Source organism: Marmota flaviventris, chromosome 10 (genome assembly GCF_047511675.1).
Source record: "Marmota flaviventris isolate mMarFla1 chromosome 10, mMarFla1.hap1, whole genome shotgun sequence".
NCBI lineage: Eukaryota > Metazoa > Chordata > Mammalia > Rodentia > Sciuridae > Marmota > Marmota flaviventris.
The window spans coordinates 105,084,073-105,111,933 of NC_092507.1; the positions used below are offsets into that span (position 1 = coordinate 105,084,073).

General features: G+C 39.7%; 1 protein-coding gene across 3 annotated transcripts in view; it reads left to right on the forward strand.

The window, feature by feature from the left end:
* Hipk1 (homeodomain interacting protein kinase 1) overlaps positions 1-27,861 on the forward strand; it is an 80,198-nt gene that overhangs the window by 16,985 nt on the left and 35,352 nt on the right. For 2 of the 3 annotated variants that reach the window (XM_071618216.1, XM_071618217.1), the window contains exon 4: positions 21,129-22,206. In XM_071618216.1, coding sequence (XP_071474317.1) covers positions 21,129-22,206 — 1,078 coding nt within the window. Of the gene's footprint in view, positions 1-9,778; positions 9,923-21,128; positions 22,207-27,861 lie in introns of those variants that run through there. The other variant, XM_071618218.1, reaches the window with a different exon arrangement.

Below are 27,861 nucleotides of genomic sequence, written 5' to 3' on the forward strand. Positions count from 1 at the left end.
ACTTTGGCTAGGGCAAAGGGGAGTGTGGGGAGGGGAGGGGAGGGAGAGTGGGAAAGATTGTGGAATGAGATGGACATCTTTACCCTAGGTACATGTATGATTTTACTCAACATCATGTGCAACTAGAGAAATGAAAAGTTGTGTTCCATCTGTGTACAGTGAGTCGGAATTTGTTCTACTGTCATATATAACTAATTAGAACAAATAAAAAAATTTAAGCCAGGCATGGTGGTGCACACCTGTAATCTCAGCAGCTCGGCAGGCTGAGACAGGAGGATTGTGAGTTCAAAGCCAGCCTCAACAAAAGCAAGGCGCTAAACAAGTCAGTGAGACCCTGTCGCTAAATAAAATACAAAATAGGGCTGGGGTGTGGCTCAGTGGTTGAGTGCCTCTGAGTTCAATCCCCAGTACCGCCCCCGCCCCACGCCAATGTTTTTTTTAAACTTAAAAAAAAAGAAAGGAGATGCCTAGGGGTACAGAGCACAGGTAGCATCAGCACAAAGACCCTGGGATGGGAGTAAGTTTTGTGCCTAAGAATCCTCAAGAAAAGTGTGTGTCAGAGGGACATAGGAAAAAGAGATGAGCTCACAGAGGAAGCAGGAGTTGGATCAGAAGTGACTGATAGATTAAGGAAAGAAGTTTGGGCCAGCAGGCATGGTGGCAAACACCTGGAATTCGAGTGACTCAGCAGGCTGAGGCAGGAGGACTGCAAGTTTGAGGCCAGCCTCAGCAATTTACCAAGACCCTGTCTCAAAAATGAAAACTAAAAAGAGCTGGGGATGTAGCTTAGTGGTAAAGTGCCACTGGGTTCATTCTCTTCTACCACATACACTAACCTCACTCACATGCACACATATACACACGTGTACCTGCACCCATGTACACAAAGTTTGGATTTCATTCTAAGTGCAACAAGAAGCTGTTGGAGTGCTTTAACGCAGAGGAGTGATATGATCTGATGTATATTTTTAAAAACAACAGATGGAAAATGGGGAAAGAATGAAAGCAGAATGTCAGGAAGTTCTTGCAGCAATGAGAGATAGTGGTGAACTAAATTGGAGTTTGGGAGGAAAGGGGCTTGCTATTGGGTATGAAATGAATGTTTTAGAGTCACCTCTTTTATAGTACAAGCAAATACAGGGCAATATCTTTTCTTTTACAAAGGAAAAGTGTACATATATGGATCTACGTATATAGTTACATATATATGTACATATATTATACACATATATTATAGTTAAAAAATATACATACACACACACCACACACACACACACACACAAGTAGTATATAAATACACATATGGAAGAAATGAAGAAAAAAACAAGTGAGCTAATTTTTAATATAAGTAAATAACTGGAATATTTTATTAATGAACACTATTTTCTATAAGAGATATGTTTAATAACTATTTTTTTTAATCTTTGTTGTATGTGGTGCTGAGGATCGAACCCAGGCTGCACGCATGGCAGGCGAGTGCGCTACCACTTGAGCCACATCCCCAGCCCAATAACTATGTTTTTAAAAGAAAAAAATTGTGTTTTACAGACTGTGGAATCAACCCAAGCCTTGGTGTTAGAGGTTACATTTCCCCAGATTCTAGGATTTGTGGTGTGTGTGTGTGTGTGTGTGTGTGTACACGTGTGTGTGCATGCTCAATATTGGGGATTGCAACTCAGCACTTTTTCTTTTTTATTTTGAGACAGGGTGGGGTTTTGTTGTTGTTTGTTTTGTTTTTTGTAACAAGTTCTGAACTCTAGAGTGCTTAACTACTGAGCCACATCCCCAGCCCAAACCTTTTTAAAAATTTTATTTTGAGTCAGGGTCTTGCTATGTTGCTTAGGGCATTGTTGAGTTGCTGAGGCTGGCTTTGAACTTGCAATCCTCCTGCCTCAGCCTCCCAAGCCACTGGGATTACAGGCGAGGGCCACTGAGCCTGATCTAGTTAACTGAATTCTGAAGTTTGGGGCACTGTGAATAAACATTCAGTAGGTTACTCACCAGAACAGCTATTAGTACCAACCACATGTCAGGAGTTGTGCTGCACAAGGAACACTTCATGGGGGCCTTTTTGATTTCTGAGTCTGCAGGAAGTATAAAGTAATTTAACACAAATAATCTTCAATTATCAAATTTCAAGTTCTTGATTCATTGCCCTCTCCTTTGTGGATACCTGTTATGCCTTCCCAGAGCATTTATTTTGGTTGTTGATGTTGCTTAGAACTGATGATAGGGAAAGACATATAGGGTGTAGGTGCTAAGAGCGTGTGTAGAGTTGGTTAAAGAAAGGTAAGAAGCTACAGAACGGAGCCAACATGACAACAAGGAATAACCGCCCAGGGAAAGGGGGGAAAAGTCCCGACTCTTGGTTTTGCTGGATAAAGGGTTGGTACTTGATAAAAGTGAGAGTAAGATGCTTATGTGGAGAAAGGGGGCATTGGAAATAATTATGGGGGAAGGAGGGTCTGAGTAGTAGTAAACATTGGTTTTGTGAAAATTTAAGGAATTTGCTCTTTCCCAAAACAAGTCTCAGGATTGGCCCTTGAAAATTAAGGATGAAATCGCACACACATTCTAAATTCTGAAAACCTCCCTTGGTCTCCATTTTTATTGAAGTAAAATTCATATAACATACAATTAAGCATTTTAAGATGTATAATTCAATAGCATTTAGTGCATTGCTGTGCAACTGCTGCCACTCTCCACTGTCACTCCCCTTTTAACTGCTTGTATTAGAATCTTCCACTTAAATCATATAGGCTTGCCCTTCATTCAGACTCCTGTTCCATCAAGCTATCATTTCTGCTGGAACCCAGTCCCCAAAATTTTTTAGTCTAATCCCCATAACTTATGCTAGATTTGGGCATTAATCCCAGAATGACTTATTAGACGCTTGTGGCCTCTAATAAGTCATTAGATTATGATTCTAATAAGTCATTAGATTAAGATTTATCCTTCATGACATCCGGTAAGGGGCCAGAACTTTTCTTGGCTTATTTCTGTGAGAAGTGAGAGAAAGTCAAAATAATTCTGCTAATGACTTCCCAGATGTAGCCAATGTGGACAGCTCAAACCCAAGAAACTTCCTTGGATGTTGAGGGCTGAATAAAGGTATTAATAAAGGTATTACCCATAATAAATTCTATCATCAAGGTGGGCCAAACCTTCCTTCCCAGCCTGTCAGTCACTCATACCATGCATAATCTCATGGAGGAACCACGCTGCTTCTGCCCCCACTATGCCACTAAAGTTGCTATAAAATTAACAGTGACTATTTAATTGCCAGATCTGTAGGACACTTCTATCTTTATCTTCCTTTACTTCTCAGAACCTGTGGCCAGCACAGAATAGCTCCTTCTTTTAGAAAATATCTCCTTGTTCTCTCCAGTATCAGGTAAGCATGTTTGGCTTATGTAACAGGAGGTTAAAGTATAACAGGGAGGCTGAGGTAGGAGGATGGCAAGTTTGAGGCCAGCCTCAGCAATTTAGTGAGATCCTGTCACAAAATAAAAATAAAAAAAGGCTGGGGGTAGCTCTGTGGTAGAATGCCCCTGGGTGCAATCTCCAGTACCATACAAAAGAAGAGGAAGTTCAGAAGTGGGCAGTGCCAAGTTCATTCAGAAGCTGAACCACCTCCTCCACGACCTGCTTTTCCCATGTTCTCCTCTGTCATCAGCATGCTGTTTCTCTCGGTTGCTTTTTGTTGTAGTATTTGTAGTCATAACATAGCTCTGGGAGCTCCAGGCTACCTGTCTTCCTGCCTTTATCTGAGAAATAAGATAGAGGCAGGAGCAAAAGACTTTTTTTCCCCTCAAAATACTATCTTCTTTACACAAAAAGACTTTCCCCTCAGGAGCCTCCCAGCAGACTTCCTGTCGTATTTCATCATCCAGAACTAAGTCCCAGACCCGTCCCTAGACCTATCAGTTTCAAAGAGAAATGGAATTACCAGGATTGGTTTAGACCAGTTGTGATTTATTTCCTGAGTGAGAGGAGGAACTTGCCTTCCTTGCAACCAAAGGATCTTCTTTCTACCTGAACAAAACTGGGATTAATAAGAAAGAAGTAATATAGGGAATGGCTTTTGGGTGAGGCAGAAAGTGGTTTATCTTAATTTTACTATAATCTATTTTCCTTCTGTGTATATGATTAAGATTACATTTTCTAACCCTTCCTTACAGTTAGCAATATTCATGTTCCAGAGTTCCTACCAATGAATGTAGAATAGATTCATGTATTTGATACCTCTAGGCCTGGCCTATAAAAACTCTACATAAATCATCCATATCCCGCCCCCTCTTTTTTTTCTGGTCTGAGATTTAAAATCTAGTGGTAAAATCCAAGGCTAAAAGGAATAGTGAAACCACAACAATCTGGATGAACTTCCTGGAATCCTGAATGATTTCATGGGACAAAACAAACATCTCACTCTTACCACCCACAATGAACTGATGATGTGAGCAAGCAGTAAAATTTAATTGGGTTAAGCCACAGAGATATGGGGGACAGGCTGACTGGGCTGACTGCTACAGCAGCTAACTAAGTATTCATGGAATAGGCAATGAAAATCTGCCTCATTCCCCTATTCAAGCTTTCTCTACTAAAGATACCCTAAAGGAGTCATGGAAAGAAAAATCTTGGGAATTCCAGTCTTGCTGTACTCAGGGAAAGGATAGTAAGGACACTGTCCATTCAGGGTTGGCATTCATACCCAAGGCCACAAGCATCTAATAAGTCATTCTGGGATTAATGCCCAGATCTTTTCTAATATAATTCCCACAAAAAGGACTAAGACTCCTTAGAGAAATGGCTCGGCCAGGATAAGTCAAAGATGAACTTGGAACTTCTATTATTCAGCAATGCTAAAAAAAGACAGAAAACCAGACATAGTGGTGCATACCTGTAATCCCAGCAACTCATCAGACTGAGGTGGAGGACCACAGCCAGCCTCACCAGCTTAGCAAGGCTCTAAGCAACTTAGTGAGACCCCCATCTCAAAAAGGGTTGGGGATGATGGTAAAAAGGGCTGGCTCAATGGTAAAGCTCCCTTGGGTTCAATCCTCATACAAAAAAAGAAAAAAAAAAAAAAAGAGGGATATAGAAGCCAACTTGAAAGGGTACCTATTTACTAAATTTCAAAAATTCTAGCACAAAAATAATTAAGGAGAATAATGAATTACAAACCATAGAAAAAATAGTAACTCATGCATCCCTGTCAGCAATAAATAGGCAACCAAATAACTAAATAAGAGATAAAGAAGGACTGGTATAGATAAGAATCATCAGTAGATGATAAACATAGAAGCATAATGAATGATCTAATGTGTCTCTTTACATATTGTTTATTAGTTACAAGGAAAAAATTAGTAAATATATTTCAGAGAAATCAGGCATCTTGACCAGGTGAGGGACAAAGAGTCATCACGCCCTTTGGGTAAGAAATTCTGAGGACACAATATCACTTATGTAGTATCTAGACCAAGAGTGGATAACTTGAATCTAATAATGAATAAACATGAGACAAACAAAAAAATCTAAAATAAGGAACATTCCATTATGGAGTGGGGAGGTCTGTTCTGGTGGTACATGCCTGTAATCCCAGCAGCTTGGGAGGCTGAGACAGGAGGATTTCAAGTTCAAAGCCAGCCTCAGCAATTTAGAAAGGTCCTAAGCAACTTAGTGAGACTGTGTCTCGTGTCTCTAAATAAAAAAGGGCTGGGGATGTGGCTCAGTGGGTTCAATCTCTGGTACCAAAAAAAAAAAAAAAAAAAAAAAAAAAATCAAAGACCAAAAAAGGTTACAAGACTATTCCAGATTAAAGGAACCTAAAGAGAAAGGACAATTAAATGCAATATATAACTCTAAATTGGATCTTGTGCTGGAGGGGAAAAATGCTAAGAGAGATGTTATTGGGTCAATTGACAAAAATTAGTATATGGGTTATTGATAAAGTATCATATCAATGTTAAATTTCCTGGAATTGATAACTATATGTATTATATTTATGTAAGACAATGTACTTAGGATATTCCAGTATTGAGGGGCAAGTGGGGGCATGATGCATGCAATTTACTTTCAAAAGAAAAAAATGTATGTGTATGTGCACGTGTTTTATACCTTTATTCTACCTACCTACAGATGTAATCTAAGAACACAAATAATAAAGAAAGGGGAGAGATGATATCAGTGAATTTGGGTAAAGGGTGCATAGGTGCTTTTTTAAAATTATTCTTTCAACTTTTCTGTATGTTTGAAATTATATCTGGGATCTGGACTTAAAAAAAATCATCAAGACTTCCTTCCTTTTGGCTCAGGGGATTTTCCCAGGTTTTGCTTCCTATTCTTCACTTCAGACCTTCCCACTCATCTGGATTTCCCAGTTTTACAACTTGTTGACTTTTTCTTGAATTCTCTTTTTCTTCCTAAAACTTTGGACTTACTAGTTGGATTGTTTGCTCCTAGATTTTTAAAAATTTTTGTGGTACTGGGGACTGAACTCAGGAGCACTTACCACTGAACTACATCCCCAGTCCTTTTTATTTTTGACTGTGAGACAGCGTCTCCATAAGTTGCCCAGGCTGACCTCAAGCTTGTCATCTTCCTGCCTCAGGCTCCTGAGTAGCTGGAATTACAGGCATGCACTACCACACCTGGCATTGGCTAACCTTTTGGATTTAGCTTCTCCAAAGGTACAGCCTTCTGGTCAGCTTCTCTTATTTGTCCTTAAGCACTGCAGCTCCTGAACAAGTGACTTCTTGCTTGCAACACTGAATCCAGGCTCTAAGCCCTGGAGGGATCATATCCATCTTGTGGCATCAAAGCTTCTAATTACTAACAGCCTCATCTCCCTTTCCAGCTGCCCTGACTTTGTCTGGGAGGAAATATTTCACATTTCTGGCCCATTATCTTCATGTTCTTTGTTTGAACCCTCATCCTGTTTTCTAATTAGGCTGCATTTCTCCAGCCAGCTGCCCTTACCAGTATCAGTTCTCTCCTATTACCTGTCTGATTGAACCTCTAATTGCTCTTCATTGCCTTTCAAAGACCAACACAGGAGATGGTGGTGTAGCTCTGGTAGAGCACATGCCTAACATTGCACAGGTCCTGAGTTCAATCTCCAGCCACCTCAAAAAGGGAGAAAACAAAAATGGACTCAATCTACCTTATTAATTTCACACCCTTCTCCATAGAACCATAAGCTTCTCCAGGGCATAGAACTTGCCTTTTCTTCTTTGCACCTTTAATTTCTAATGCAGTGTCTGGCACACAGAAGATGCCCTATATATAGGTGTCGAATGGACAAATGACTCTAAATTGTTAAGTTTTTTTTAACCATATCATATTCAAATATTACCTTCTCTGATGATGTTCTCTGACTCTCACTCATTTTTTTTCCTCACTAGATTGTAAGCTCCCTGAGGGAAAAGACCATTCATCTTACATTTGGCTCCAGTGTCTAGGGAAGTGTCTGGCTCTATAGAGCAGGCATACAAGCAGTTTGCTGGATGAATGAATGAATGACATTAGAAAGAAGAAAGTACTAGATTTTAAGATACTCCTTACCTGCTGGGTCCCAGTGGCACACACCTGTATGAGACAGGAGAATTGCAAATTTTAGGCCAGTCTGGGCAACTTAGCAAGACCCTATCTTAATAAAAAAATAGAGGCTGGGGATGCACTTTAGTGGTAGAATGCCTCTGTGTTCAATCCCCAGTACCATAAACACATAAATAAATAAATAAGAAAACGAACTGCCTGCATAATAAGACAGATTGAGAACAGTTGAAAACAGAGATCAACAAGTAAATAAGGTACAAATAAATAAATGATCTAAGTTGTCAGGCAATGCAGAATGAAGATAACATGGGAGTCATTCGGGAAAGGATCCCCTGAGGGTAAATTTTGAGGTATGTTTGAAAAGAGGAAAGAGATATAACTTGGGAGAGTAGGAGATGAGAGCTGTTGAACCAAGGCAAGGTAAATAGCGTGCCTGAAGCTTGCTTTTGGAGCAGGACCTGTTCATCCCCAGCCTCAGGTTTCTGCCTTTTTCCTGGTTTACCAGGCAGGCACCCTCCCTCACTCTTCATGTCTTAATGTTTCCAGGGTCAGCCCGATGTGGGGACTTTATGTTCTCTAAACAGTAAGAAGGAAGTTTCTGTGAAAATAAGCAAACAAAACTGCCCTGTGGGATTGAACACTTTTGCTAACCCTGGTCCTCTAGGGAAATAAACTTCCCTGTTCCCAATAAAATGGAACTGCTCCCAGTGTCGTTTAGCCAGGGAGAAACCCAAATTACTTCCCTTAAAAGGGACCCTAGAACATTTTACAAAAATTTTGTCTTTTTTTGAGGAGATAGGGATTCAAGGAAATCTAGGATGTATAATGAGTGAGATAGAAATAGAAATGGATAGCAGAATCCTGTTTCAGCCACATCTGTTTCCCTCCTCAAAGAGTATATGCAAATATTCATGATTCTGGACAGTTTTTCCCGTCATTTTTATTTTTAGACAGTGTCTCACTAAATTGCAGAAGGTCTCACTAAGTTACTGAGGTTGGCCTGAAACTTAGGATCCTCCTGCCTCAGCCTCCCCAGTCGTTGGGATTGCATAAATGCACAACCCACGGGTCCAGACTCTTTCATATTCTCGCTAAAATGATCAGGCTGGCCTGGAATTTGAATTTGCAATCCTCCTGCCTAAGCGTCCTGAGTATCTGGTTACAAGGCTTGTGCCACCACACCCGGCTCCTATCACTTTCTAGGGTTCAGATCATTGGTTCCTCTAGCATTTGTGGGATGCAACAAATGAATTATATTAGTTTCCCTAAAATATTCCCCAATTCACACACAGCATTTTACACAACTGGAGGTGCATCTCCAGAATCTCTTGAGGCTGGGAGACTGTCTTTCTATTAGGATAAGCTAGTTTTCAAGCAGTGCCCGCTTTCTCAAGAACGTTGTGCCCAGTGCATTGTTTCCTGAACACCCTTACTACCTTTGGTAGAGGCAAGAAAATTATGATGTTGGCATTCGCTCATTCGCGTTTTGAGAGGATGCGTTTAGAGCACAGCTATTTCATCTTACTTCTTAATGCAAATACAGATTCTAAAGGTAGCAATCAGATCCCTAAAGGGCATCCGATGTCCCTGAAGGCTTTCACATCCAGTACATGGATGTCATGCTGCTAGGGCGTCTCTACAAGGTAACGAAACACGAAAGCCTAAGTGGAGGTAATTCCTCACCCCAGGAAGGTTTCCCGGGTAGACACTGCCTCTCTGCGAGCTGCCCAATCTCTGGGGTATACTCTAAACTACGGTGATGTCACACTGGCTGGGATGACATTTTACAGTTGGATCCCCTACCGCCACCTGTAAACCACTCGGAGCCTGTGGTGCGGAGGGTGCGACCCCCGCACTCGGCCAAGCTGGCTCCCCACGGAGGTGTACCCTTTCCCGCCGCCATCAGTACTATGCGGTCGTCCTAGTCCGCGGGCTCCTTCGCACTTCCGCCTCAGTAGGTGTCATGGCGCCAGGCGGGTGGATGGTTCCGGCGAGGCGGGGCTGGCCAGATAGGGGCGGTCGCTCGGGGCTCCGCTCGTCGGGTCTGGCGACAACGGCGGCTGCGGAGTGAGGGGCCCGGCTGTGGCCCCGGACGGCAGCGGGAGGCCGAGGCGGGAGCGCGCAGGGCTGAGGCGGCGGCGGCGGCGGCGGGAAGGGGCCGGGTGGCGGAGCGGGCGGGAGGCTGGAGAGGCTCCCCCCGCGGGACGGGCGCAGGGACGGCTCCGGGGGGCGGGGGCGGGGGCCGGGGCCCGAGCCGGCTCGCGCGGGGGGTATGATGACCCGGCGGCGGGGCCCCGGATCTCGTCTCCTCCGCCGCCTCCTCACGGTAGCCCCAGCTCGCGGCTGAGAACCAGACACACCGGCGGTGAGTCAGGCCGGGCGGGAGGGGGCCTCGGTGGGGAGCGACCTCCCATCCGCACCCCGAGGCGGGCTCGGCCGGCCGCGGGCTCTGCTTGGGCGCCCGGCCTGCGGGGGGCGCCTCCCTCAGTCGCCCCCGTCTGGCATCGGGCACCGCGTCCTGCGGCCCGGCAGCTCGCCGTCACGGAACGGGATTGCGTTCGCGGGAAAGTGGGCTACTGCGGGCTTGTTGGCGGGGCAACTCCCCCTGCCTCCTGCCACTTCTCCTCTAGGCGTGTTGTTGTCCTCAAGTGACAGGGGGACGCCTTGCATCTCCTCGCCCGGCCGGTTCTTTTCCCCCTCCCCGGCTGTTGTGGCAGGTTCCCAGTGTGTGACTTGTGCGTGTATATTTCCCAGCTCTGCTTATCGCGGTGGTTAGGGGTTATTTGTGTTTTTGGGACCAGGAAGCGGTTTCTGGAGAAGACAGTGGGGGTGGGAGGGTGGGTGTGGAAGCTTTTCTGTCCTCTCCGCTTATGTTCTGTAATCGCTACGTTTGTAATTTGTAATGATGGTGGAGACGACGTGGGAACAGCCCTCCTGATGTGTGTGTGTGCAAGGCTAGAGGTCTGGCTCAGAGAGAAACTTTTGCTGCTTGCCTGTCGCCACTTTCAAAGCTTTGTTTAAAAAAAAAAGAAAACGGAAAAAGGAGACCACTAAAACTCTTGGGTAAGGTCCACACTATTCACAGGTTTGTGGGGAAGAGTCCCTTTTTGTGCCTAGCAACCCAGACCTAAGGCTCGGTCTCCAGGAGCGTCTAACCTCCAGTTTGTTGTGGTGACGAACCTTGAGCAATGGCCTGTGTTTATGCTGGGCGCGCGTTCCTTCCTGTTTGGGGAGGGGGCTGAAAAGGGGAAGGGAGAAAAAACAATCCCAAGCTCCAATAAGTCTTTTCTCTACTTAACCGATTCAGTTCTAGATAGGCGAATTTTAAGGTAGTCCTGGATGTTTTTTCTTGTCGGTTAATGACACTGAGAATTCTCAGGAATTGCATCAAAATATTAGTTTTACCTACAGATTCTTCCGCCTCAATCTGTTCTTTATCTTATTTGTTTCTTAGTAACTCTGATGGAAACAGCAGTGTGGCTTCCTGCTTTAGATGAAGTGGGGCTAAATTAAGTGGCTGATGCCCTCACCAAAACCTACAATTTTGCTCTTGTTTGTGTAAAGCTATTTTTGATTCCTGGCCTGTAAGACTTTGTGTGTGTGTGTGTGTGTGTAAGATTATAGAGAATGCAAACCATTACCAGCTTTTTTTCATATAGAAGCCTAAAGCTTTCTGTAAAACATTAAAACATCTACTAACAAATCATTTCACCTAATCATTGTTACTCAGCTGGTAATTTTGGATCTTTGCATGCAGTATATCTCAGGGTTTTATGTTATACTACTGGGCAAGATGAACGTAGTCACTGACTTTAAGATAGTGTTCTTGGCTTGAAGGATATTTTGGTAAAGTACTTGTGGTTGAAACTGGAGGCAGCCAAGCCCATAAACGATCTGAGGAGTGAAATGGTGAATGAGATCTTATAAATATACTGGCTCTGGTTGACAAGTAGGTCTTTTGCTGGTTTCATCTTCAGGGACAGTCTGTCCATCTCTGCACATTGTAGTTTTATGGATTTTAGAGTATGTTGATTAGTAACAACGTTTAAACCAAACCAGAACTTTCTTAAAAAAAAAAAAAGAAGAGAAATGTCAAAGTTCACAATTGTCTGGAAAATAGAATTCTTTCATTCTGTGTTTTTGTTTTTATAAGCACAGCTCCATCAGTGGTTTATTGGTAGAAATCAGTGAGCCAAAACCTGCTTTGTGAACTTCTTACACTTAGAACTTGTGCAGCTTGTTAGTTATGTATTATAATTTGAAGTAATTTTGTAAACATAAGCTGCTTGATTTGCCATCTGCCCTTTGTTTTCATTTTCATTTTAATGACAGCAGTCTATTTTTTTTAATCTTTCTATTAATTCCTCTTCAATTTCTTCCCTTATATTTCATTCCCTTCCAACACCAGTTATCAAGATTGTTTTGCTTCAACTACCACTTAAGCTATCACTGATTTGCCTTGTGGTTCCATCTGTTTGTTTATTTTAAGGAAGACAGGGTCTTGCTGTGTTGACCAGGCTGACCTCAAACTTCTGGCTACAAGTGATCTTTCTGCCTGAGCCTCCCAAATAACTGGGACTGCAGGCTTGTGCCACTATGCCTGGCTTGGTTTCTTTTTGGTGTTGTCCCTAATCTTCCTTTAGTTGTTGAAATCCAGTTCCTAGATGCCTAATATATTTGTATAGTACGTAATTTGGCACTTAAAAGATTAACATTCTTTATGTATTTTCTTTCTTTCTTTCCTTTCTTCAGTGTGTCTTATCAACTCAGCAACATTCCAAGGTTATTGAAGGTAGAGAAACTTGGTTGTATTTCTTTTGGATTCTTTAAGGGCACCTGGTACTGTGCTTTCCCAGCATGCTTAATGAAAAAGAATCAGAAGACCTGAATTCTTTGCCAGCATTGCTCCTCATTAGCTTTGTGTAAAACTTTTTTGGCTTTTTTGAGTCTCCTTTTTTCCATCTTGGAATTAGAGGATTTTAGAACAGATCTTTTAAGGTCCCTTTTAGCTATAAAAATCCTGTACTTTTTTTTTTTTTTTGCCAGTGTCTTCTAATCAAGCACATCTTACTCTATACAATCTTTCATTTTTCTTTTTTAATTTTTAAACTTTTTTGGTACTGAAATTGAACCTAGTGGTGCTTTACCACTGAGCCACATTCCCAGTGGGGCCATCTCTTCACCTTTTTAAAAAATTTTGAGACAGGGTCTTGCTAAGTTCCTTGGGTCCTCACTGAGTTGCTGAGGCTGGAATTGAAATTGTGATCCTCCTGTCTCAATCTTCTAAGTCACTGGAATTATAGGCACGCATGGTGGTGCTTGGCTCTTTATTTTTGAGGCAGGGTCTCTCTAGGTTGCTGAGGCTGTTCTTGAACCTTGTGATCCTCCTGCCTCAGCTTCTCATGTTGCTGGTATTACATGTGTGAGCCACCATGTCTGACATTTTTTTTTACATCCCTTGGTATACTGGCAAAAGTCATCTCATCCCCGCCCCCCCCCCCCCCCCCGCCCCATACTGGGAATTGAACCTAGGGATACTGTACCTCTGAGTTATAACCCCACCCTTTTCATTTTTTATTTTGAGACAGGGTCTCCCTAATTTGCGCAGGATGTCCTAGAACTTGCAATCCTTGTGCCTTAGCCTCCTGGGTAGCTGGGATTACAGGCAGTTGCCACAGGGCTTGGCCTCATTCTTCTACCTCCCATCTGCCAAACATGGTAACTGTTTTCCTTCCACCTTTGCTGGCTGATCCAAACAGGGTCTTTTCTTAAGCATTATGTGTGTTTCATATTGATCTCTGCTTTGTTGATTTGGCCTTTTTCTTATGTTGGAAACTCCTCATGTTTTTTTATTCTAAACTGTATAGATTTTGTAGACTATCTTTTACACATACTAAAATATTACCTTATTATTAACACAAAGCACCTATTTTTCTTTTGTTTTGTTGCTATAGATTTGTCATTACCAATGAATATAAGTGAACTATTGAAATTTAGGGGAAAAAATCCTGCCTAGAAAGCAGTTTACCTAAACATTAAAAATTGATTTAGATGGCTGAAGTTACATAGAATTGTATACTCTGCTGGCAACTACCACCACCTTTGTCCACACCCTATTTTTTGCAATACCGGTTGGGGAAGTGACTTGTCATACAGTTCCACATGAAGGAAGGAAGTACTAGAGGAAAAGGAGTGGGAGACTTTGATTCAAATAGTGTTCATAGGATTTCCAGATTACTTTTTTCTTTAGTATTATTGTATTTAGAACACTAATATATATATTATCTTGCAGATAAGACTAATTTCTATCTTATATATTTCTCTTTTCTCTTTTTTTGTACTGGCAATTGAATCCAGGGCACGTTACCACTGAGCCACATCCCCAGCCCTTAATTTTATTTTTTAATTTTTTTATTTTTGAGCAGGGTCTTGCTCTCTTGCTTAGGACTTCACTAAATGATGAGGCCGGCCCCCAGATTTATCATGTGTTTCTTTAATTTAGTTGGAATGACTTCTGAGCTCTTTTTACATTATATATGTGGGGAAGTAATGTGATCTGTTTTACAGTCATTTATTCTAGCCAATATTTGGCATATGCTATATGACAGCCACTGTGATAGATGCTGGTGATAATTTAAAAAAGAAAGAAAGAAAAGGGGAAACGACTATGACACACCACTGCTGTACTATTGAGGACTGTCCTTCTAGAACTTCCAGTTTAGATGGGAAGTCAGGTTTTGAATAAATAATTACAAATGGTCATACTTAAATATAGATTGGCCTATGAGTTATCATGTGGTCTGGTCCCTGCCTGCCTTGTTGGGTCCTGTTTCTACTATTTCCTCCATTGTTCTGTTCCCTTTACAATTACCTCTTCTTCAAAAGGGCCAAGGATGTGTCTATCTTTGCATTACATTTTTTCTTTCTCCTTGTCAGTGAAGTCTCAGCTTAAGTGCTTCCACCACAACAAGGCCTTTCTTGACCACTATCTCCATCACATCATTGTTTTTGTTTTCCTCATAGCACTTATCGGTAGTTGTTGTTTTCTTGGAGAGAGAGAGAGAGAGAGAGAGAGAGAGAGAGAGAGAGAGAGAGTATGTGTGTGTGTGTGTCTGTCTGTCTCCCCAGTAGAATGTAAACTCTAAAAGATAAGGTGTGTGTGTGTCTGTCTGTCTGTCTGTCTGTCTCCCCAGTAGAATGTAAACTCTAAAAGATAAGGGATCTTGTCTATCTTGAATACCACTGTTATCTCCTGTCTCTAGAACAGTCCCTGACAGACAGTAGGTCCTCAATAAGTTTTAAGGAATAAATGAAATAGTTAAGTATAAGTGTAAATGAAATAGTTAAGTGTAAGCTTTGGGATTTTATCCTAAAGTTTTATATGGGGGACAGAATGCATTTTTCTCGAGATGTGCACTTTTAAAAACTTTGGTGAAGAATAAATCCAAGAGGGAAGCTTAGAAAGGAGTGATAGAGGGTGTTTTAGGAGACTTTACCAGGAAACTAAACTAATATGAGATGACCCTTGGGAAGTCTTTTCTGAGTGTATTTGTCAGCCTAAGACTATCTAAATAGTAATCGAGCTGAAGGAAAATAGTTCCTCCTTTCATAACAGCTTGAAGTGTTATAAGTGTTATAAGTCAAAATGATTATTGTAGGTTGGCAGTAAGCTCAGCTATACATGACCATTCAGGACACATGTTCCTTCTATCTTGTTTGATCCGTCTTTCCTTGGGTGTCATCTCTTAGTGAAAGCTTGGTCTCCATGGGTTCTGCTGGTAGATAGGGAACTATATGAAAAGCTCACTCATTTGTCACTTTCCATTGGTGAGAAGGACTGGTAAATGTAGTCCATCTTGGGATGAAGGGGAGGGTAGATTTTAATCAAACAGCTTCTGCCACACTATAGAAGTGAGCTTTAAGTAGAGACTGGAAAGATAAATACAAGTTAGGAAAAGGCTCAGAGGGGAAATGAAGTTCACAAAGGGAACATTATGTATGAAGGAACTAGGACAGGAGAAAGCAAGGCCTACTCTAGGAACCAGAGAAACAGTACAACTGAAAGAGAGTGCCTGGGGTAAAGTAGATGAAACAAGGTCCAAGTCATGAAAGACCTGGTAGCACAAATTATAGAGCTTTGAGGCTTTATCCTAAAGTTTTATATGGGGGACAGAATGCATTTTTCTCGAGATGTGCACTTTTAAAAACTTAGGTGAAGAATAAATCCAAGAGGGGAGCTTAGAAAGGTGGCTTGAAGGTACAATTAAGGAGAGACCAGTTGGATTGTTTAAAAGTAGTCCAGAATTGTGCCCTAGGAGTGGTGGATATAACTGAGTGAAGTAGAGAGAGATTTAGGTGTTCTAGTGAAAGAATTTTCTTCCCAAACGTTTTGTGTTTTACAAAATACATACTCTTATTTGCCTTATAAGACCATGTATTATCAGAGTGTGTGCTGGAGAATACACACATACGTGTACATGTCAGCCAAGGACAAGTGCTAGAGGAAGAAATCAGTATATAATACTGATTTAAAATTATGTAGGTCACTAATTATTAAATTGTGTCAAAGAGACCAAGATGATACTGAGCAAAAGCAGCAGGAATTTGTTGTAGGTGTGTTGGGGAAAAGATGGAAGCTATTGAGGATTAAGGACAAAACATTGAAAAATTATTAACTTGGTTGTTATGCCCAACTTTTTCATTCAGGGTTATTTTGAATTCTTATCAGTTTGCCTATAGTACTTATAGTACATCCCAATAAATGATGTTTAATAGATGTGACCATGCCAGGAATGGGGAAGCTGTGAATTTGACTCTTTTGGGAAGCTGTGCATTCTAGCGTGACTCGGTTTTATTTTTAGTAGTAAGTACAAGTACCAATAGCATTTTGCCTGTCAGTCCTAGTTTGGGATTAATGCATTGGACAAATTTGTCATATTGAGTTGGTTAAGTCCTTGGAGTGTGAAGTTTTAAATGAAAAGAGAGGTACAACATTTTCAGGAAATCAGAAATGACATATTTATTGGGGATTCTTTTATGAGTTGAAAATATTTGTAATTTGCTTAACAGAGTTGTGTACATAGTAAAATTTCCACAGATTTTAATTCTATCCCACATTTTTGTTTGGGAGGTCTTTGCCTAGGAAGAAAATTGCCTTTCTATTGGGAAGATGTATTGTGGAACATATACTTTATCCTGAGTCTAGAAATTGCTGTTTTAACCTTAATTTCAGAGTGGAATATAAATAAGACTCTGTTGATTTTTCTAGGCCACTTTGATTCTGTGTTTTCTTCTCACCTTGTGCTAGCTGAGGTCGGAATGAGTGTCAGCCACATTTTAAGAGAGTCCTTGATGGTGAGATGTGTACTGATTTTCATATAGCATACCCTTGCTGAGGGAAGGCCAGTGAAATTCTGGGTTGTTCTTTTTCCTTTGGGTAGATTACACTTGTCTTTCAGAATAAGAATTCTACTCATTTGTATAGAAAAATGTCCTAGAATTTGTCTTTCTGCAGTGTTCAGTATGAAGATACCAAGTCATCAGTCTCTCTTATTTTATTGGATAAAAAGTTAGCAGCAACATTACTCTGGTAATGTGATATTTTCAAAGACTATCAAATTATGAGCATGTTTTAAAAATGTTATATTTCATGAGGTCTTTTCAGTGTTATTATACTACTGAAAATAAAATATTGCTATATAATTATGACCCCTATTCCTAGACAGTTGCTGCAGAGGGCAAATTTTGTATTCATTAAAATTATTTCACTAAGGGCTGAGGTTGTAGCTCAGCGGTAGAGTGCTTTCCTAGCACGTGTGAGGCTCTTAGTTCAATCCTCAGCACCACATAAAAATAAATAAATAAAAAAGGTTTTGTGTCCAACTACAACTAAAAAATAAATATTTTTTTAAAAAGTATTTCACTAAATACTTTTAATGACATGAAGGTTATTTTCATGTTTTTTTGATGCATTGTTAAAATTAGCAGCTCAACAGATAAGGAAAGTGAATTTGTTCTGGTTCCATTTTCTGATGACAAGAAATGCTTTAGCATATTATCTATCTATTTGTGGTACTGGGGATTCAACCTATGGGTGCTTTACCCCAGTCCTTTTTTATTTTTGAGTCAGGGTCCCACTAAGTTGCTGATGCTGCCTTTAAACTTGTGACCTCCTGCCTCAGCCTTCTGAGTTACTGGAATTATAGATGTATGTGTCTTGCATGTATTTTCATATGTAAATTTTGTAAAGGAGCTACTTGGTTTCACACTTCTTTTAAATTTGGTATTATGTCAGTGATGGAGGTAGAACAGAATGGTTTGTGTATTTGTAACCCTGTAGTAAAATTGCACTGACCTTAGCTTTTAATTTATACTTTTTTTCCTCTTCAGTGTTTGTATAAATTATGGAAACTCTCGCTTAAAGTAAATCCAACCCACATTTTAGAAATTGAAGGTTGAAGATATGTTCTTTTTTCCAGCTGACTAGTCTGGTACAGATAGTTCTTAATTGTAGTCAGTCACAAGGAAATGGACACGTTACTTTTTTTTTGTACTGAATATTGAACTCAGGGGCACTCGACCACTGAGCCAAATCCAGCTCTATTTTGTATTTTATTTAGAGACAGGGTCTTACTGAGTTGCTTAGCACCTCACTTTTGCTGAAGCTGGCTTTGAACTCATGATCTTCCTGCCTCAGCCTCCCCAGATGCTGGGATTATAGGTATGTGCCACCATGCCCAGCTACACATTGTATTTTTTTTTAATAATTTTTATTTTATTTATTTTTTTGTGTAGTGCTGGGGTTTGAACCTAGGGCCTTCTGCATGCAAGGCACTCTACCAACTGAGCTATATCCCCAGTCCTTTATTTTTTTACACAAATGGAGCACAACTCTTTATTTCTCTGGTTGTACATGATGTAGAGTTACACCATTCATGCATTCATACCCGTATGTAGGAGTAATAATGTCCATATCATTTTACTGCCTCCCCCGACACTCCTTCTCCCCTCTGCTCAATCCAAAGTTCCTCCCTTCTTCCCTTGCCTCCTGCTGATTGTGGATTAGCATCCACTTATCAGAGAAAACATTTGGCCTTTGGTTTTTTGGGGGATTGGCTTACTTTGCTTAGCACGATATTCTCTTAATTCCATCCATTTACCTGTGAATGCCATAATTTCATTCTTATTTAAGGCTGAGTAGTATTCCATTGTGTATATATATCACAGTTTCTTATCCAATCATCTATTGGAGGCCATCTAAACTGTTTCCACAGCTTAGCTATTACACATTGCTTTTTGATGTTCTGTAATATTCTTTGTCATGTTTTCTTTTTCTTTTTTCCCTAATTGTCTGTGTATATTCTCTCATGACTAGTAAAACTTATATGTATGGGAGTGGGGACTTCTTCCATATTTTAAGAATGATGCATGCAGATAAGAGGGAAGATGATTTAAAGACATCAACAACAACAAAAACCAAATCTAACTTAAGCGATTGAAAATAACTGCAGTTTAGCATGTGCGTGGTAGGGAGTTGTAGAGGATGTGAAGTTAATAGGCAGGAGTTGGATCTTTCATCCAACAGATATTAAATGTTAATAGTCTATGATGAGCTCTGGTGATACAAGTGAAGAACAAAACAGACAGTACCTGTCTGCATGGAATTTATATTGTGACTGGAAATATGGCCTTAAATAAATATGTTCAAGTTATAAGGAAAGAACAGGGTGCCATGGGAATGCATGGTGGTGGTGGGATGATTGTGGGGAGTGTTTGTATGTTTGTGACAGGTGTCAGGGAACAGCCATGGATGTGGTGGCCCCATGCCTATAACCTCAGTGACTCAGGAGACTGAAGCAGGAGGATTGCAAGATCAAGGCTAGCCTGGGCAATTTACTGAGACACTGTCTCAAAATAAAAAGGGCTGGGGTTGTAGCTCAGAGATAGGGTGTCCCTGGGTTCAATCCCCCCAGTACTGTGGTGGTGGGATGTCAGGGAACAGTATTCCCAGAAGAAAGTCTTCAATGCATTAGAAGGCCTGGAGTTCAGAGACTATGAAGTACTCTTGCAAGAAAAGAAGGGCTAGAGTGGAAAGTGTGGCTAGAGTGGAAGAATCAAAGTGGACAGATGTTGGAAGACAGCAAGCAAATTTTGGAGAGCTAGTTAAGGCAGGTTGAAATTTAAAACTTTATGCCCAAGGAAATGGAAAACTTGGGGGAGGGGAGAAGGATGGTCAAGAAGAAAGAATAGTTAACTGACTTGCATTGTTTAAAAGCAAAGATCCCAAGTGGCTTTAAGGCAATTAATTTGGTGACTATTGGCAGTTTGAACTAGAATGGTGCCAATAAGGGAGAGAAAAATGGCTGATTTGAAATATACTTAAGAGGGAGAATTGATACGATATAGATTATATGTGGAGGATAGGGAGAGGAATGAGACAGGATGATAATAATTAAACACGTGCTAGGCACTACCACTTTACATGTATTTAGTCATTTGATTCTCAGAACAATAATGAGGTAGCTATTGTTATTACTGTTTTATGGATTGGGATACTGAAGCTCACGGCCTCCCTGATTTTTGGCTTGAGGTGTTGGGGTATGCTGTGTCATCTCATAATTGAGATAGAAAACTGGGGATGGGGTGGAGGCTCATAAGTTTAATTTTGGACATGTTGAATTTCAGGTGTTTGTAAAATAACTAAATTACAGTATCAAGTGGGCATTTGGATATTATGGATTGGAGTTCAGGAGAGGTCTGGATTAGAAATAGAGATAGTAGAGTCTTTTGTAGATGACTAATTCTGGCTAGTATTTATTGGAAAGGGGAAAGTGGAGCAAAAGAAGGGGTGTTAAGGGGCTGGGATTGTGGCTCAGTGGTAGAGTGCTCTCCTAGCATGCATGAGGCACTGGGTTTGATCCTCAGCACCAAATAAAAATAAAATAAAGATATCATGTCCACCTAAAACTAAAAACTAAATTAAAAAAAAAGTTGTATTAAAATAGAATTCCAGGGTCTCTGATGTTTGAGGAAGGAGCAGATAAATATGAAATGGCTTGTATGCTATGTCAAATATTATTAGCCTTTTTTTTTTTTTCCTGAAAAAACAAACAAACATCAACAACAACAACAAAATTTGGCTTAGTCCTTGGGCTTATTGTGTTTGAGGTATCTGTGGGATACTCAGGACAGCTGATCTGTTTGTTCTCTTTTCCTCTCCCTGTATTTTCCTAAGATTAATTTTCCTTAATCATCAAAAGATACTGTCTAACCATGTCATCAACCTGGTTACTTCTTCTGGTCAGTTTTTCAGTGTTCCTTTTCAAATGTAGTAGACAGAGATGAACATTATTTTTTTCTTTCTTCTTTCAAACATTGTATGTATGACCTGCACAGAGTGAATGTACCAAGTTTTCACTTTGGTACATTCTGGACACTATTTCTGTGAATGTAGGTTAATTAGCTTTGAAAAGGGGAACGTTATTGCATCATGTTTCTTTTATCAACTAAAGTGTTTTCATATAAGCTGTTGCTAAGACTTGTGGTCTAATTCTCATTTTCTCCCCATGTAGGTATGGCATCACAGCTGCAGGTGTTTTCCCCCCCATCAGTGTCGTCGAGTGCCTTCTGCAGTGCGAAGAAACTGAAAATAGAGCCCTCTGGCTGGGATGTTTCAGGACAGAGCAGCAACGACAAATATTATACCCACAGCAAAACCCTCCCAGCTACACAAGGGCAAGCCAACTCCTCTCACCAGGTAGCAAATTTCAATATTCCTGCTTACGACCAGGGTCTCCTCCTTCCGGCTCCTGCAGTGGAGCATATTGTTGTAACAGCAGCTGATAGCTCTGGCAGTGCAGCTACATCAACCTTCCAGAACAGCCAGACCCTGACTCACAGAAGCAACGTTTCTTTGCTTGAGCCATATCAAAAATGTGGATTGAAAAGAAAAAGTGAGGAAGTTGACAGCAACGGTAGCGTGCAGATCATAGAAGAACATCCCCCTCTCATGCTGCAAAACAGAACTGTGGTGGGTGCTGCTGCCACAACCACCACTGTGACCACAAAGAGTAGCAGTTCTAGCGGAGAAGGGGATTATCAGCTGGTCCAGCATGAAATCCTTTGCTCTATGACCAATAGCTATGAAGTCTTGGAGTTCCTAGGCCGGGGGACATTTGGACAGGTGGCTAAGTGCTGGAAGCGGAGCACCAAGGAAATTGTGGCTATTAAAATCTTAAAGAACCACCCCTCCTATGCCAGACAAGGACAGATTGAAGTGAGCATCCTTTCTCGCCTAAGCAGTGAAAATGCAGATGAGTATAATTTTGTCCGTTCTTATGAGTGCTTTCAGCATAAGAACCATACCTGCCTTGTGTTTGAGATGTTGGAGCAGAACTTATACGATTTTCTGAAGCAGAACAAGTTTAGCCCACTGCCACTCAAGTACATCAGACCAATCTTGCAGCAGGTGGCCACAGCCCTGATGAAGCTCAAGAGTCTTGGTCTGATTCACGCTGACCTTAAGCCTGAAAACATAATGCTTGTCGATCCAGTTCGCCAACCCTACCGAGTGAAGGTCATTGACTTTGGTTCTGCTAGTCACGTTTCCAAAGCTGTGTGTTCAACCTACCTACAGTCACGTTACTACAGGCAAGTAGAAAATATTGAAAATTATATGTTAGGCTAGAGAGCTGTCCTTATATTTAACATTTTATTACAGACAACTTTTAACAGTGAATAGTAGAAATAAGATATGTTTTAGTTCATTACATATGTATGTGGCATTCTTCTATGTAATGTTATCTTTCTGAAATTTTTTTTAGCACTAGAAAAATTAACTCAGTCTGATTCAGAAGGTTACTAGCTGAATTATACTAACATCTGGTCTTTACTACCATTATATCTAATTTTCCTATTTTAAGAAGTCTTGGATACTTACTTATTTGTGATGAATTTCAGCATATGCTGCTATTTTTTCCAAACTCATATCTTGGCAGATAAAATGCCTTGGGAATAACTCCAGGTTTAACTCTAGCAGCATTTTATTCTTTTCTATTTTTTTCTTCTGTAACAGTGAGAATTAGATTAGGTGATTGTTATGGTCTCTTTGTCTTGTAACAATATCTATAATACTTGGAACTTATTTGGTTATCCTAGAATAGCCTTGGCTAATTTTTTTTAATCTATTTTTTAAAACATTATTGGACATTTATTTAATTTATTTATATGCAGTAACTTATACTTTAGTGATTCATATTTCTAGATTTGATAGCTCTAATGTAGCTACCTTTTTAATGTATAGTAATTATTGGGACAGTACATAAATTTTGTCTATACCATAATCAAAGCTCTTTTTAAATGTGCTTTTATTTCTTAGCACCTCCTTTATTTACTTATTAATTTTAAGGAGTCTGATATGTAGTCATGCATCAAATACAGATCATGTAGGCATTCAATAAAGAAATGAAATGGGCTGGAAGTGTCACTCAGTGGTATATACCACTTGTCTAGAATGACGAGGCACTGGATTTGAACCTCATCACTACCAAAAAAAGAAAAAGAAAGAAACAAATGAAACAGTTCAAACAATCAACAAAAAATAGATAACTACAAAATATATTTATAAGGGAATATATCCAACATGACAAATGCCTTTAGCTGAGGAAATATACTGAACTAAGAATTTTGTTTGTGTGAAAATAACAGAAGAATATTTTTGCTCATACAAAGACTCAGAAAAAAATGCCATCTACATAATTTTTTAAAATTGTAAAATCTGTATTTCACATATTTACTATTTTTGCTATTTCGTACTGTGATAGATAACTTTCCAGTAATGTGACAGAACACCTAAGATAAACAGCTTATAAAGAAAGAAGATTTATTTTGTCTCATGGTTGTAGAGGGTTCAGTTTTAGGCTGTTTGGTCTGGTCACTTTGCCAGTGCTAGGGCAGAACATCATAGTGATAAGAGCTTAATTGTTCACCTCATGTTAACTGGGAAGCAGAGAGGGGGCGAGGGAGAAAGCAGAGGACCCAGGTTCCATTATCCCTGCAAGGGTAGGCTTTCAGTGACCTCACTTCCACTAGATTGCGCTTAAAGGTCCTACCAACTCCCAGTAGTGCCATCAGCAGGGAACAAAATCTTTAACACACGAGCCTTTGTTGGATACGTAAGATCCAGATTATAACAGATACTGTTCACTGGGGTATGAAGTACATTCACAGTATTGTGTAATCATTACCACTATCTATTAAATACGTTACAGTGCTTTGTAAAAAAAGAAAGAAATGAAACCATCAACACTATTTGTCACCCAAAACAAACTCTGTAACCATTAAGTAGTAACTCCCTATTCTTTCTTCTTCCTACCCCCAGTAACCTCTATTTGATTTTCTATTTGTCTAGAAGGCTAGAGTCTACATATAAATGGAATCATACAATATTTGTCCATTTGTGTCTCATTTATTCCACTTAGCAGTAAGAATAATGTTTTTGAGGTTAATCCATGCTGTAGCATGAATCTTAACTTTATTCCTTTTTTGTGGCTAAATAATACTCCATTGTATGTATATATCATATTGTGTTTATCCATTCATCTGATGATGGACACTTGGGTTGTTACCACCTTTTGATTATTGTGAATAATGCTGCTGTGAACATTTCTGTACAAGTCTATTAAGTTCCTATTTTCAGTTCTTTTAGGTACATAGCTTGGAGTGAAATTAATGGGTCATATGGTAATTCTAGGTTTAACTTTCTGAGGAACCACCAAACTGTTTCTCACATGTTAACATTATGTTTTATCCATACTTATTTATTTTAATATTTTTATAGTTTTATAAAACTATGCCATTTTTTACTTGAGACAAGGTAAGGAAACTGAGAGCCTTTGGTTTCTGGTTTCATGCTGTCATAAGGCAACCTTGGCTAATTTTTTTTAATCTATTTTTTTAAACATTATTGGACATTTATTTTATTCATTTATTTATATGCAGTGCTGAGAATTGAACCCAGTGCCTCACACATGCTAGGCAAGCGCTCTACCACTAAACCACAACTCCAGCCCCATCCTTGGCCCATTTTGAGATTTTCACTTTCACTTATTTATACCTTAAAAGTTTTAGATTCCAACTACAGTTGCTTTTAATACTCTCCTTTGAGCAATCCCATCACTGTTGTGTATTGCGTACATATGGTACAACTATATAAAACACTATAGGGGCACTAAGTGAAGTTCAGCTCAGCATCCCCTTCAGAGTATTGAAGGAGATAAGAGGGTGATCACAGCTGAAGGATGAGGGGTTATCAGCTTTCACAATCTTTACTCCATGCCTGCAGGTGTTCTTTAACTACTTGTGTGCCTTGTTAAAGACAGGTAACAGCAGTTTTTTTTTCAGTGCCAGGGATGGAACTCAGGTCCTTGTGCATGCTAGCAAAGAGAATTATTATTTCATGAAATCATTTTTGATGGAATTTTCACTTAAAGGCTATATACAAGATTTGAGGGTATAAGAGGTTCATTTAGTTTAATGTGCAATTCATTTGAATTATTTTCAGTATTAAGTTGCTGATCTTTGTAACCCTTTACTTATCCTTTTAATTTAAGCTGTCGTTTGAGCTTAACAATGTTTCCTGTATTTCTCATGCATTTTGGTCTTTGACATAAAAATAATTTTAGGTTGAACTAAGTTTAGCTCTTAAAAAACAGGAGTTCATTCTGTTTATTACCAGGTTAATTACTGGTAATAATAAATTAATGTTGAAGTTAACCATCCATGACTTAACTGTGTTTAGGATTTAACATGTGCATTGTGTTGTTTAACAGTAACATTGGATAATGAGCCTAAGGCAGATGGAATAGCAGCTCAGGCATTTCTTCATTATCACTGTGTCCTCTTAAGCTTCTTTTGTTGTTGCTTTGTTGCCATTATAGAATCTGTTAAGTCTTCACCTTTTCTTTCAGAAAATCTCTGTGAAATCTTTTTGGCTGGCAAATCATTCTGGCTCCAAACATAGCCTTCTTTCTTACCCTCCTTTTTAATTTTACATTGTTTTGTCTTACTAATACATGCCAAAAGATTTTCATTAGACAGAAATTTGCCATAGAGCTATTTCTGTTGGCCATGGGCATGGCTAAATGATTCTGGCAGTAGAAGTAATGTACTTTATTCTCTGGCCCACTGTAAATATACAATGTAAATGTCCAAGAAAAGCTGCCATCTTTTGGGGTTGGGTTTTAGGGAAAAAGCTTTGCCATACTTACAGGCTCAATGCTTTTTATTCTTATTTATTTATTTGTGGTATTGGGGATTGAACCAGGGGCACTCTATCACCGAGCTGCATCCTCAACTCTTTTTTAAAATTTTATCTTGAGACAGTGCTGAGACTGGTCAGGAACTTGTGATCCTCCTGCCTCAGCCTCGTGAGTTGCTGAGATTTCACCATGCCCAGTGTAATGCTTTTCCATTTTGAACAAACTAACTAGCCTCTGTTTCAAGCTGTTTGTTACTTATAGAAGGATAAAATCTAGAGAAGACAAGAATAGCGTAAGTATAGCCAACAACAACCTAATTTCCTCTAACAGTTAAACTACAGTTTCAACTAAGCCACAGATGTATGACTTAATGTAACATCTCTGACCTGGCAAGTAAGTAGATTTGATGCATCTGAAATGGGAAAAAGTAACAAGACTATTCATGAAAATGACCAGAAAATGATTTGAACTCTTAAGCTATCCCAATCTCAGCTTGATCTGGGTGCCAGTGAAATAAAACTTTATGATCTTGAAGGAACTTTTCAATACAAAGAAGTTTGAATTTAGGAATCCAAAAGGCAGGGATGCTATTTCTTCCACTTGGCAATAGTAATTAGAACATGTTTAGTGTTTGGTTTTGAGAATGGGATGTATCTTCAAAGAAGAGACTGCTGTGTTCGAAGCACAGTTAATGCCATTTTCCTACTGAAGTGAATGCTGTCAAGTTTTTTTTGCTTTGTTTTTGTTTTTAGCTTTCTTTTTTCTATGCTTGAGTAGATAATCTTTTTAATTGCCCAGTTAGGATGTTAGAATTGGAAAGGCACCTAGAAAAGTCATTATCTAATTCAGCTTTCTTATATAGATGATGTAGAACCAGGGTTTTAGTGTCCATAGACTGTGTGTGTGTGTGTTGGGGATTAAACCTAGGGCCTCATTAATGTAAGCTCTCACTGATGATATTCCCATTCCCTCTGTAGACTCTATTTTGACAGATTGAGAAAGAATGGAGGCCAAGGGAAAAGATGTAGTGAAAATATTTCCAAGAATTATAATCTGAAATCAGAGTTTAAAACATTCAGTTCTTACCTTCTTAGAGGCAAAACTCCTAATGATGCTTTACTGTTCAGTAAAGGAGAAGATAACTTCAGTCTTCTTGCTTCCCAGAGTTAGCTCAGTCTAACATTTCTAGGCCCTAATGATGAAAAAAGCCCTTGGACTGAGCGGCTTTATTTTTAACACTTGGCTGTTTGTAAGAGAATAGTTGCTGTTTTGAGTGAGTTTTTTGCTGAAAATCCGTAACTGCTTCTTGTCACAGAAGCAGGATGAGACCAAATGAAAAAACTGATTCCAGCCAGTTTTCAGTTGTGTGTGTGTGTGTGTGTGGGTGTGTGTTTTAATGGGGTTTTAGGAGTGGAATTAGTATTTCCTCTAATTTCCTTGAGACTTTAAGATTTACAGGATTACCAGTTATCATATATCATGTGCTACCTTTTTAAAGAAGTAAGTTTGGGTGGTCTGGTCATTCCCTTGTGACTTACCTTTTGGGCTTTAAAATGTCTTCTTGGCATTATGAGAATGGCAAAATCATTCTGCTTTCCAGTTGATGCTTTCAATGTTCTAAGCCCAGTTTTTAATTTTGGCACAAAGCCATTTGCACACTCCTTGCCAGCTATTTTTGGCACTGTCATAAATTTGAAAATTAATGATTCTGCTCACTGACAGTAGAAAGTTTTGTTCTTTTTCAATTTTAGAAAAGCTTTTGTATTGTTTCTGGGTACTCTTACTCTCTACTTTATTAATGCTTCAATTTTATGTGATCTTAAAAATATGCCATAATGCTGGAAATTTAATAGAACTCTGAAATTCCATCAGTAATACATGGTTCTAGCTACCTATAACATGAACAATCTTTTTTTTTTTTGGCAGTACTGGAGATTGAACTCAGAGCCTCATGCCTGCAAGTGCCATACCACTGAGCTACATCCCCAGCTCTTTTTTTTTTTTTTTGAGAAAGGATGTTGACAAACATCTATAATCCCAGCTAGAG